The sequence below is a fragment of the Macadamia integrifolia genome, chromosome 12 (genome assembly GCF_013358625.1).
Source record: "Macadamia integrifolia cultivar HAES 741 chromosome 12, SCU_Mint_v3, whole genome shotgun sequence".
Lineage (NCBI taxonomy): Eukaryota > Viridiplantae > Streptophyta > Magnoliopsida > Proteales > Proteaceae > Macadamia > Macadamia integrifolia.
This window is the reverse complement of record NC_056568.1, coordinates 30,790,813-30,802,214: the sequence shown is the minus strand read 5'-3', so window position 1 is coordinate 30,802,214 and position 11,402 is coordinate 30,790,813. Positions and strand designations below refer to the sequence as shown.

The following is an 11,402-nucleotide window of genomic DNA, read 5'->3' as shown; positions in this document are numbered from 1 at the left end:
TGGACTAGCCATGAAGTGGATATAGGTTAGTAATGACAATGTCTTTCAGGCCAAGGAATTAAAAATCATATTGATATTCCTTGGAACAAAAGTGAAAGAACAACTCCTAAAGTAGGTAGAGCTATGTTGAATATCTTGAACAACAGGGAGCACATCTATTGGAGGAATGGGGGGCCTTGGTTGTGGAGCATAGAAATCAACCACATACAATCAGATTCAACTGAAATATTATCCACAACCTCTCTCAAAACATGTAATAAATCAATATAAACAGCAAGAGCCTCCCATCGGAGGATATTTGTGAATTGCATAGGATCATATATAGCAGAGACCAGTTTTGATGCAAAGTTTCTAATAATAAAGCCAATGTTAAATTGAATGGGCGAATCAACAGTTTCCCCTAGGTGGGGATGCAATCGTTTTCTCATACTTTATTCATGGGATAATATTCTCTACTGGAAGTGCAGCCTCTGCCAACGCCCCATTGTCTCTCCTTTTCAATGTGACATGATCTATATAGGCAAATGAGAGAGACAAATTGTGGAAGGTGCCGAGCTCTCCCACAAAGAATATTCTCCCTCTCCAAAAGAGAAGGAAGATGGACAAAGATATGATGATGTACCCGTCCCAACAACGAGAACGACCTTAGTCTAACTTAGTACAAGTGACATGGTTATATGTGGGAAAAATCATTTCATGAGAGAGAGAGAGAGAGAGAGAGAGAGAGAGAGAGGTGTGCTAGCGTACCTTCTCCTTGGTGGCTCTAAGATTGTTAATTGATCTAGTTCTACTTTGATAATGTGTAAATCAAAATCAAACTGAATAGGAAGTAACCTAAATCATAATCGGTCTGCGTTGAACCTTGTTTTACTTATTTTCCATTTGGTTTTTGTTATTCAATTCACATCCGGTTTACATGTGGGTTGTAGTGCTAATATTAAAAATAATTTGTAATTTAATTTTATAATGTGCTGATGTGTTTAATTTCAATTCATGCTCGGTTAAACTAGAATCAATATTGCATTTTAGTTCGGTTCAACTGTAAATGGTTGATTTTCATTCTGGTATTCAATTCCACTTTGACACCCTAAGCCCTAAGGTGGCTCATACAACCTTTTCCCCTTGTTTTTATTATTTTTTTGTAAATGATATTATTTTTATTATTAGTTTTTAGTGTTGATATACGTTGCATGGTATCTCACCGATGTGACCATAGATAATACTTTTATCCCATTAACAAACTTAACTAATTTGAAAATACATTATTTTTTTGTCATTCAACAATACGATAGTCTAGGCAAGGGTTTCTTCCAGCATCCGACTTGATCTGTACATCTGTACCCTTTCTCTACTTATTTTATGTAAAAATTAAAGAATGCGATGTTTATCATTTGAAAAAAAAAAAAAAAAAAAATGGACACGCTGCTAGTTTTCATAGAGCTAACGACTATCCATTGGAAAGGCTGGAACGAAGTGAGAGATACAGCGCTAGCGTGCCAGTCTTTTCTTATTAAAAAAACAAAAAAAAAATTGATGCAATTTGCACTTTATTTCGTCATTCTTATTTTCTTTAAGAGAAGCGACAAATTTCACTGTTCTTGGTGGACTCTTGGCAGAAAATAGTTTCCAAAGCAAATAAGAAATGAAATATAACCCTAACCCTAGCTCTGGTTTCTGTGGCGCCTCTGTTGCATAAAGTGTCCGAATCATAAGTTTACTCCGACGATGGATCATCAACCGAAAGAAAACGGCGACGTCTCTCATGACGATGACAACAATCACGTTTGCAAGAAGCTAAAGCTCTCACCGGTCATATCTGAATCTGAAATTCGCGAGGAATTCTTGCACCACGAGCCTGGAGTCGCTCGGATCAACAACGGTAGCTTCGGTAGCTGTCCCGCTTCTATCCTTGATGCTCAGAAACAGTGGCAGCTTCGATTTCTTCAGCAACCTGATGATTTCTACTTTAATCAATTACAGAAAGGGATTCTTGAATCGAGGACTGTGATTAAAGATCTGATAAACGCCGACGATGTCGATGAGGTCTCGATTGTTGATAACGCCACGACTGCTGTGGCAATTGTGCTACAACAGATTTGTTGGGCGTTTGTCGAGGGGAGGTTTCAGAGAGGAGACGCTGTCGTCATGCTTCACTATGCATATGGCGCCGTAAAGAAATCGATCCAGGCATACGTTTCTCGTGCTGGGGCATGCGTAATTGAAGTCCAGTTGCCCTTCCCAGTACGTTCGAACGAAGAAATTATTGTTGAGTTTCGGAAAGCTTTGGAGCAAGGGAAATCTAATGGCAGGAAAGTTAGGTTAGCCGTAATTGATCATATCACTTCGATGCCAAGCGTCGTCATCCCGATCAAGGAGTTGGTTAAGATATGTAGGGAGGAAGGTGTTGACCAGGTCTTGGTAGATGCTGCTCATTCGATTGGTTCGGTCGAGGTTGACGTCAAAGACATTGGGGCTGATTTTTACACCAGTAATTTGCACAAGTGGTTGTTCTGTCCGCCTTCTGTTGCATTTCTGTACTGTAGAAAATTGTCAACCTTGTCTGACGTGCACCATCCTGTGGTTTCTCATGAGTATGGAAATGGGTTGGCCATAGAAAGTGCTTGGATTGGGACGAGAGACTATAGTTCGCAGCTTGTTGTGCCATCGGTTTTGGATTTCGTTAATAGGTTCGAAGGTGGAATTGCAGGAATTAGGAAAAGGAATCATGATGCTGTTGTTCAAATGGGTGAGATGCTTGCCAAGGCTTGGGGAACTCAACTCGGGTCACCGTCTGATATGTGTTCTAGCATGATCATGGTTGGCTTGCCTGCTAGCCTGGGGATCTCAAGTGAAGCGGACGCGCTCAAATTGAGGGGGCATTTGCGGGACAGTTTTGGCATTGAAGTTCCAATATATTATCAAGCACCGAAAGAGGGTAACACTGGATCCCGGGACAAGAATGATTGTATAACAAGCTATGCCAGGATTTCTCATCAAGTTTACAACAGGGAAGACGATTACTACAAGTTCAGGGACGCAATTAACCAGCTTGTACGGAGTGGTTTTACTTGCAAGATGCCTCTTCTGAACTGATAAGGTATGCAAGGTCATGGAATCCTGGTTTCTCCCCTTTTTATGCTGTTAGCTTTTCCTTAGATATCTCTTTTCTCTTGGCAGTTAGCACATATTAAAAAGAAATGTAGAGCAGTTAAATTCATTATTGACAGTTATTATTTTCATTTACATAGCCACATAAATGAATGTACATTGCTTCTGTGGACAAGACAACTGCTTCAGCCTGATCAAATATCATGTGTTACACTTACATATTACAGCATTAACTACGGGTATCCTTGCTGGGCTACGCTTGTTATTCAAGTCATGATCTTTTTTTTTGGGGGGGGGGTTAAGAATGATAAATTTGAATGCATAGAGAAAAATATAGAGACTACTATTCAAAGAAGTTATGGTTTTTGAACAAATCAAGTAGTGATGTCAACAAGTACCCATACGTCTAAATTTTCCATGATAGAGCTTCAGAGATCCATAACAAACATAGTGGAATAATTATTATTATTTTTACTATTATCCAGCATGTTATTGTTTCGAAGTACCAGGTGTTATTGGAGAAGGTGCTATTATCCAACCTGATTGAGCCCAGCATGACTTTCAATGGTCACTTCTCCAAGGAGTTCCCTCGCCCGCACTCATGAACAATTTTATCACCAATTTTATTTCTATCAATGGCATGTGATGCTTTTTCTTGCAGGACATTCTGCCTTTTTGAAGTCTATGTTCCTTGTTCCGAAAGAATTGTAATCTTGCCTATCTCACTAGAGTTGATGTGAAGTGATTGTTTTAGGGTGAGCCTGATGTAAGTTGTATTAGGGTCAATGTTTTGGGTTAAACATGGTCATAGTAAATGGTAACTAAAGTAAAATATGTGTATTTTATCTTTTAGTATATTGTGCTGACTGAAATAAAATATATTAAAAGGAAAATTTCATTCCCCTATACTTGTCCTATATTTACTCAAACTCCCCTACCATGAACTTCTTTTTCTGGTTCCTCTGGAAAGTAAATGTCCAAACCTCTTTCTCCGTTGGTACTTTAAAATAACAACAACTCAGCCTTATCCCAATTAAATGGGGTTGGCTACGTGGATCCTTGCCCTCCAATTACCTCTATTAGATGTCATACTTGATACATGGCCTAAGCTGTACATGTCTTTCCTCACACTTCTCTTATGGTCATTAGAGGTCTAGCTCTTTTAGATCCTTCAATCTAAATGAAATCATTCCTCTTTATTGGAGCGTCCAAAGTCTTCCGTTGAGGCTACATAGAGTTTATCTACATGATACTTTTTAATTGCCCAACATTGCGCACCATACATCATAGCTAGTCATATGACTGTCCTATAAAATTTTTCTTTACGTTACTTTAACTAATTACCCTTGCATCTCTCCCTTGGCCCTTTACATCACGTTCAACTAAGCACTCTGCTTTGTGAAAACAACCTGCATGCTCGCAATTCACACTAGCGTATCCTGGCATTATCAATCTCCTCGCAGTTCGTTCGTATTCACACCAGAACAATTTGTCCCATCACACATGATATGCTCCTCATTGTAAAATCTCCCCCTAAATTGAAGGAAAAGAAACAATTCACAATTAAATTGAACTAAAAACATAGGCCAAAAAAAAAAAAATTTTTGATGATGTCATAGAGCTCCAGCCTCCAGCATCTCTTTCTCTTTCCCCCTCCAACGTCCTTGATGTAGGGAGTTTAAGACCTACTTTCGTAGGAGACATTTGTATCCAAAGAATGGTCAATCAGCTTTTCAAAGATGGTAGAAGAATCTGGGAGACTGCAAAAGCAATTTTGTACTGATTGCATCGCATGGTAGAGCAAAAACATTGAGTGTATAAAAATCTCTCCAAATTTAAATTTCTTTCCTTTTCCAAACATATGCATTTTCAACAACCAATCCAGAGCACACACAGATGGCTCAAAAACAACTGACCACAAGATAACAAACCTAGAGACCACATGTGGAAGGTCCATACGGGGAGGAATGGATTGTCTGTGCTGGTAACAGTGAGGCTTACCTTTTCGATTAGCTATAACTCGTCTTCATCTCTTTTTTCCACCAACTCTGCTTCCTTACCCATCATCTCCTTTGCCTTCATCATCAACATTGGTTATCTATTCTAAAACACCACCCATGGTGACTGGTGAGGTAGTCAGAATCTTAAGGAGAATCTCTTGATATTCTTATAACTTCTATCACTTTCTAGATCACTGTGTGTTCCTACTTGCAATGACTTATTATAAACTAGAGGTATATATATATAATATTTTTCGAATTCTCTCTCCATTCTATCACAGTCGGTTTTACTAAATGTTGGCAATAGAACCTCTGAAACCCATAACTCTTTGGAAAATCTCAACGAGTTCAATTTTTTATAAATAAAGAAACTACAAGATAGAACTTATGGTGTGGTCGATTAAGGGTTCTTCCTTTGAAATCGCCTCTTTTTGGTGGGAACCTGAGTTCATTCTCTAATATTAGTACCTACAGGAAAGCTAGGGCTTCCACATCTATTGGAAGGTTCGGTGCTTTGGGGGGTGTTTCTTGAACATCCAGAGAGGGAGAGAGGAGAATTCAAGTGAATATCTCTTGTGAGCAGGACAACAATTCGAAGATAGTGAAGTGTAAAGAAAGCAAGACTGCGAGAAAGAGAGAGAGTTGAGTGTGAAGAAGATGAGGGAGTAGGAGATGAAGAGCGCGGGGGAAGATGTGGGGGGGGTGATGGGGTCGACCGAGGCAAAAGGGTAATTTAGGCATTTTAAAGTATCAAGGAAGAAAAAAAGGTGGAAGTTTGCTTTTCATGATGCATCAAAAAAGAATTTCAAAGTAGGGGAGATTGAGTAGGGTAGATATAGGGGGAGAGATATTTTTCCTACATCAAATTTGGAAGTGTTTTGGTGGATGGCAACTTATGGGCATAAGTGATCGATGGCCAGCTAGGTTTGCCACATGGCATGTCGGGTGGAGCTGAAATTTTATGGACAGGTAGAGTGTAGAGTCCCTTGTTCACATGCCAAGTTTCAGCCCAATTGGAGTTGACAATGGGGAAAAACGAATTATGGAAAATTCAGGACTACCAAGAAGATGCACAGGACTAAAGGGGGTGCATGAACATGCACAAGAAGGTATTCCATTGCATCATAGATGGAAGGGTAAATGACTGAATTTAATGCTACAGTTTGATGTGTGACCGATTTAGTTCATTTTCTAGATATCCAACGATCAGAATTTGCAACATCACTCCACGTGGTAGGACAGATGCACCTCCCTGCCAACTTTGTTGGTGGGTTTCGGACGAGAAAAACTTTTAACCTTAGTTTATTAGCCGTCTTGAGCATTCTGTGCTACTCAAGCTCTATTGAAGTATAATATTCTTGAGTTTTTGTCAGTCTTGTAAGGTGTCATGGGCGTTAGCCTTGCACATTAGGCATGAGTTGCTCCCCTTCTGTGTGACATTACTTTACTAAACTGTAAAATAGGTTTCTTGGTTCCTGGACCATTGCTATGGGGTCTTGCTCTGTTGACCAAAAGGGGCATGCTTTGGTTAGGTTATGAAGCTTATGATTTGTTATATTGCATATTGGTTTAGTGCTACCGAACATGTTGCTGAAGTCTTGCAACTTTCTCCTGGTGTAATTTATTGTCATATTGTGTGGATTGTTAAAGGTTATATGGAACTATCTTTGTCATGTAAGTGTATTATATGCTATTTTTAGTTCTTTAATAGTTGTACTTTTACATTGCTTTAATAATTGCACTTCTCTTCAATCAAATGCAAGCCTTGCCGCCTTGGATTGTGCCTTGTGCAACTGGTACGAGGTTCCCTTGTCTCCTTTTGTGTGGCATTTCCATCGACAACTATGAGTTCCATGTTACATACTGTATTGTGTGTTCTATCGACTAGAGCTTAGCTAAAAATCATCCAGATGATACAAGTGCACAACCTTGGCCTGATCCAAACCCTATGGGTATCCAGATGGAGATGAACTGGATCCAATTTGGAACCAAAGCTATTAGGATCTTTTAGGATTTATTTACTTATTTTTTTGGGATTAACATGCAATCTTTTATTTTGTTTGCTTAAGTAGGAGATAGCTATTAGGATTTAGTTTCCAATTAGTTAATTTAAGTTTCCAAATTATAGTAGGTTTCCTTTTGTATTGGGTTTTCTTTGTTATTCATACCAATGTAACTGATGGAGATTAGGGAGTTGAATGATGATTTTTTTTTTTTTTTTTGAAACCTTGGTGGTTTTGATTGGTGTGTGACCCCCCCCCCCCGGATGCATTCTCTATTTCTCTCTCTTCTTTCCCTTCCCATTGAGCTGCTACTGCTACTCTGTTTTCTCGGTAATATAGAGTATAGATGGCCTTGTTTGTTGAATTCAATCTCCATTGGATACTCTTCAGATGAGCCTGAGATTTAGGGCGTAAGAATCCCTATCCTTGGAAACTTGAACCCTAGAATTTCGGGCCCAAAGAAGATCCCTACTGTGAGAGTTTAACCTGCAACTATAACCAGAACTATGCCTTCCACCCCTTGTGATTTCAGAAACTTAATCTGAACATATTCTTGATTGTTTTGGGTTTTATCTTGGAGGGTTCCAAAGGTTGAAGACGACCCCAAATCGTGGGTTTTGTTTTAAAGTTCTTTATTCTGGTTTTCCCATTATACCCCCATAAAGCCTCTTTATACTACTTTGTTCTTTAATTACCTCTAGTTCCAAATCTGACCCTGAACAATAAATCCAATTCCCACTTGTGTCCTCGCCTCTTTGCCTATTTAAGCCTTAGGGAATTCTGGTTATTTATGAGTGCCATTCCCCTTTACAACTTCAATTTATTTACAAGAACTGCCATTATTCTTGTTATTTGGTTATTGCAGTCTTGGAACCCCGGATCTGCATCAGCACAACTCTTCTACTTGATGAGTTGAAAATTCTGATGGATCTGATTTGAATAGTGGACCCTTTATTGCTTTCTTGACATCAAACAACTCAACTCTACTAAGCCTTATCCCAACTAAATGGGGTCAGCTACATAGGTCATTTTTCTCCAATCAGCTCTATTCTAAGCCGTACTTATTACTGGCCCTAAGCTATGTATGTTTTTCCTCAACATTTCTCTTAAGAGTCATTTTAAGCCTAACCCTAGTTCTTTTAGATCCTTCAGTCTGAATCAAATCACTCTTCTGTACTGGAGCATTCAAAGGCCTCTATTGTAGATGTCCATGCCTCCTCGAACTGTGTTAGCAAAGATATTTTATTAATGGCCTTTTCCATCATTCAAAATATGAAAGGGAGAGCATTCAAAGGGCCTCTATTGCAGATGTCCATGCCTCCTCGAACCATGTCAGCAAAGATGTTTTAATCATGGCCTTTTCCAACATTCAAAATATGGAAGGGATAGCATTCAAAGGTCTCTGTTGAACATGGCCATACCACTTTAAACGACATTCTCAGAGCTTGTCTTATATCGGGGCTACTCCCAAATCAGCTCTAACCTGGTCATTCCCATCTATCTCTCCTAGTTTTTCTGCACATCCATCCCAACATCCTCATCTTTGCTACGCGCAGCTTATTTATGTTATACTTCTTGATTTTTGCCCAACATTCTGCCCCATACGCCATAGGGAAGGGGCTACAAAATGTAGAGGAAGACCTTCTTGGGAGTGAGCCAGTGCAGAACTGAAGAGAGCACTCCAAGCAGAGCCTGACGGAGGGATGGGAGGGGAAGGGGAAAGAGCTGGGTAGGGGATGATGGTGGGTTAATGGGGGACCTGGGAGGTGGCATCACCTCAAGGGAAGTCAGTCATTGGAGGCTGACACTCACGGCAGGGGGTGGGGGTGGTAATTAATTAAACTTCCTCTTTGCCACCCATTAGTACTGTCTTCAGGTCATCATCACTTCATTTTCAACCACCGAACATGTTTTTGTTCCTAATTTTTCATCCATAAAATATGTTATTTTTCCTACTATGGCTAATCATAAATTCATCCTATTTATTTGATTATGAGAAGATCAACCTCCTACTACTGCTAATCATAAATTCATCCTATTTATTTGATTATGAGAAGATCAACCTCCTACTACTGCTAATCATAAATTCATCCTATTTTATTGGATTATGAGAATCTCAACTGTCTCAAATAGAATCTTACCTGCGATTGAACTTCACACCTGTTTTTCTTTTCAATACCGGTCATTTTCTCATTGATTTTTGTATAATAACAAAATTACTTGCATGAAAGTGCACAGATAGCTTTATTAAAGTTACTTTTTCATTTAGAACCAGCAAATAACAGTGTTAAGAATAGGAATGCAAGTGACTGAAATTTCCTTAAATTTGTTTACCACAAAATTAATAAGAACAGCTGATGTTCCTGTTCTTTCACGCTGAAAGTGCCATCCTTTTGGTGAAATTTCATTAATATTCTACCTTTTTTTTTTTTTTTTGGAGGAATACAAACATTTCACTTTCTTTCTTAGTTTCCTTTTTCTAAATATCCAACCACAAACCTTTAATCATTAAGTGTGTTAAACTTGGTAAGGCATGGAGACATGCCATGTTGCCTCCTCATCTTCTTGTTTCTCAGGTGCCCCACTCATGAATTCTTACTTTTTTTTTCCTCGGAGTTGTTCTGCATCATAACACTTTAGAGTAGTGAGTTTTGAACAATCATCAATCTCTATATTAATGATCTGATATTCATAGTGTTCCCAGTCTTTTCTTTCTTTCTGCTGTTGCTTCTGAGCTAACTATATGTCATTCCACTTGCGCAAACGGTTACTGATATATGAGTGGTTAAAATGAATTTGCTTTTATATTATACATATGCAAGTTTAACTGTCTAATCATTCCAGTTGCCCATTGTGACAAGAGGTAATGTAATATTTCATGCTTGATGGGGCATTATAATAATTATACTATATATTTTTGAGTTGAGTTGTATATTTCTGAGAACAGATTTTATCTACTTACCCCTTGTGTGATTCCTTTGCCTTATGGTCTTGATTTTGAACCCTCTTAAACAAGAAGTGCTACACTGATTAAAACTACAGTGGAGTCATCCTCGGGACCTCAGATGTGCCCATTAATATTTTAGCTTGGTCTGGCAAACTCAGGATGAGGTAATGGACGGTCTTTGGAGTGCTTTTCCTCCTTGTCAGAAAGTAGTACTAGGCATGTTTTGGCAAGGCAGGAAAATGTTAGCTTGGACAATTTTTTAGTCCTTCGTCTGCATGTTGCAAGTCGTAGTAGCTAGAGAAGATACATGCTTCAGTTTTTGCAACAAGAGATATGTCTGGTCCAACTTTGTACAATTGTTATATCAGCTTGCAATTATAAGCACTTTTTTCCTCTTTTTTTTTTTGTCTAATGGATTTTATTTTCACTTGAAGTTCTAGGAAAACTCTGGAGATGTCATATGGTGAATAATGATTCCCGTCCGTTACCTTTTCTGTACAAGGGAAGATGCTTAAGATGTGCTAAAGTACCGATGGATGTTCAAGTGAGGACCCAATGTTTAGATAGAGGGTCCTTGTCAGGACTTGTATTGTTGCACTGTTATTTGCTCCGTAACAATAAGCACTGGCATCCTTTTTGGAAATCTGGCCTTATCTGGATTAATCAAAATCTACTTCCTCAGGTTTCCATGTCCAAGTCATGTTTTAATAATGCTTTGTTGATCAATTTCTTTTGATGATGGATGCCATGCCTAAGATTTAGCTTACATTATGATGTAGAAAAATGGTGACAACGGTGTAGTGCTAATGCTAGTGCTAGGCTTGGCACGACTTTACACCTGATTTGTGCCACATGGTACATGATTTAGAAAGTTCCAACTATATGGATAGATAGGGTACGGTCTGGATTATCATGTGCCAAATTTGGTCTGATTCTTTCATATGATCCAGTTGTATAGGATTGTGGTGTTTGGTGATTTAGAAAGGAAGATGCCAATACATTGGAGTCGTATGATCTTCATGTGGCCAATCTTGACTGCTCTCAAGGTATTCAGTTGTTGGATTTGATGCTTCACTCGTCCATGTGCTATGATTAAATAGAGTCCAAAAGCACCTTCCTGTCAATGTGCCTGTACACTCCCCTTAGCCTTGGATTTTGGAACCTCCGCGTAGCCATGTGACAAATTTTGAGAGGGCTGAAAGAGGAACGATGGATCTATCTGCCCGCAGAATTTGAGCCTCATCCACATGGTGGTTGGCATTTAATGTGGACTGTGTGAGAAAGGGGTCTCAATTGTTGAACTTGTTGCTTCCTGCTATAAAACATTTGTAACATGGTCACACA

General features: G+C 39.0%; 1 protein-coding gene across 1 annotated transcript; it reads left to right on the top strand.

Annotated features, from left to right (window-relative positions):
* Positions 1-1,593: 1,593 nt before the first annotated feature.
* Positions 1,594-10,754, top strand: LOC122057865 (probable L-cysteine desulfhydrase, chloroplastic). Its single transcript, XM_042620202.1, has 2 exons — positions 1,594-3,097; positions 10,493-10,754. Exon 1 carries the CDS (start codon positions 1,726-1,728, stop codon positions 3,091-3,093), a length of 1,368 nt encoding a protein of 455 aa, XP_042476136.1. The 5' UTR covers positions 1,594-1,725; the 3' UTR covers positions 3,094-3,097; positions 10,493-10,754.
* Positions 10,755-11,402: the final 648 nt, after the last annotated feature.

What these genes read in the sequence shown, in the direction of transcription:
- LOC122057865 (XM_042620202.1), top strand. Translation starts at nt 1,726, where the DNA reads ATGGATCATCAACCGAAAGAAAACGGCGACGTCTCTCATGACGATGAC.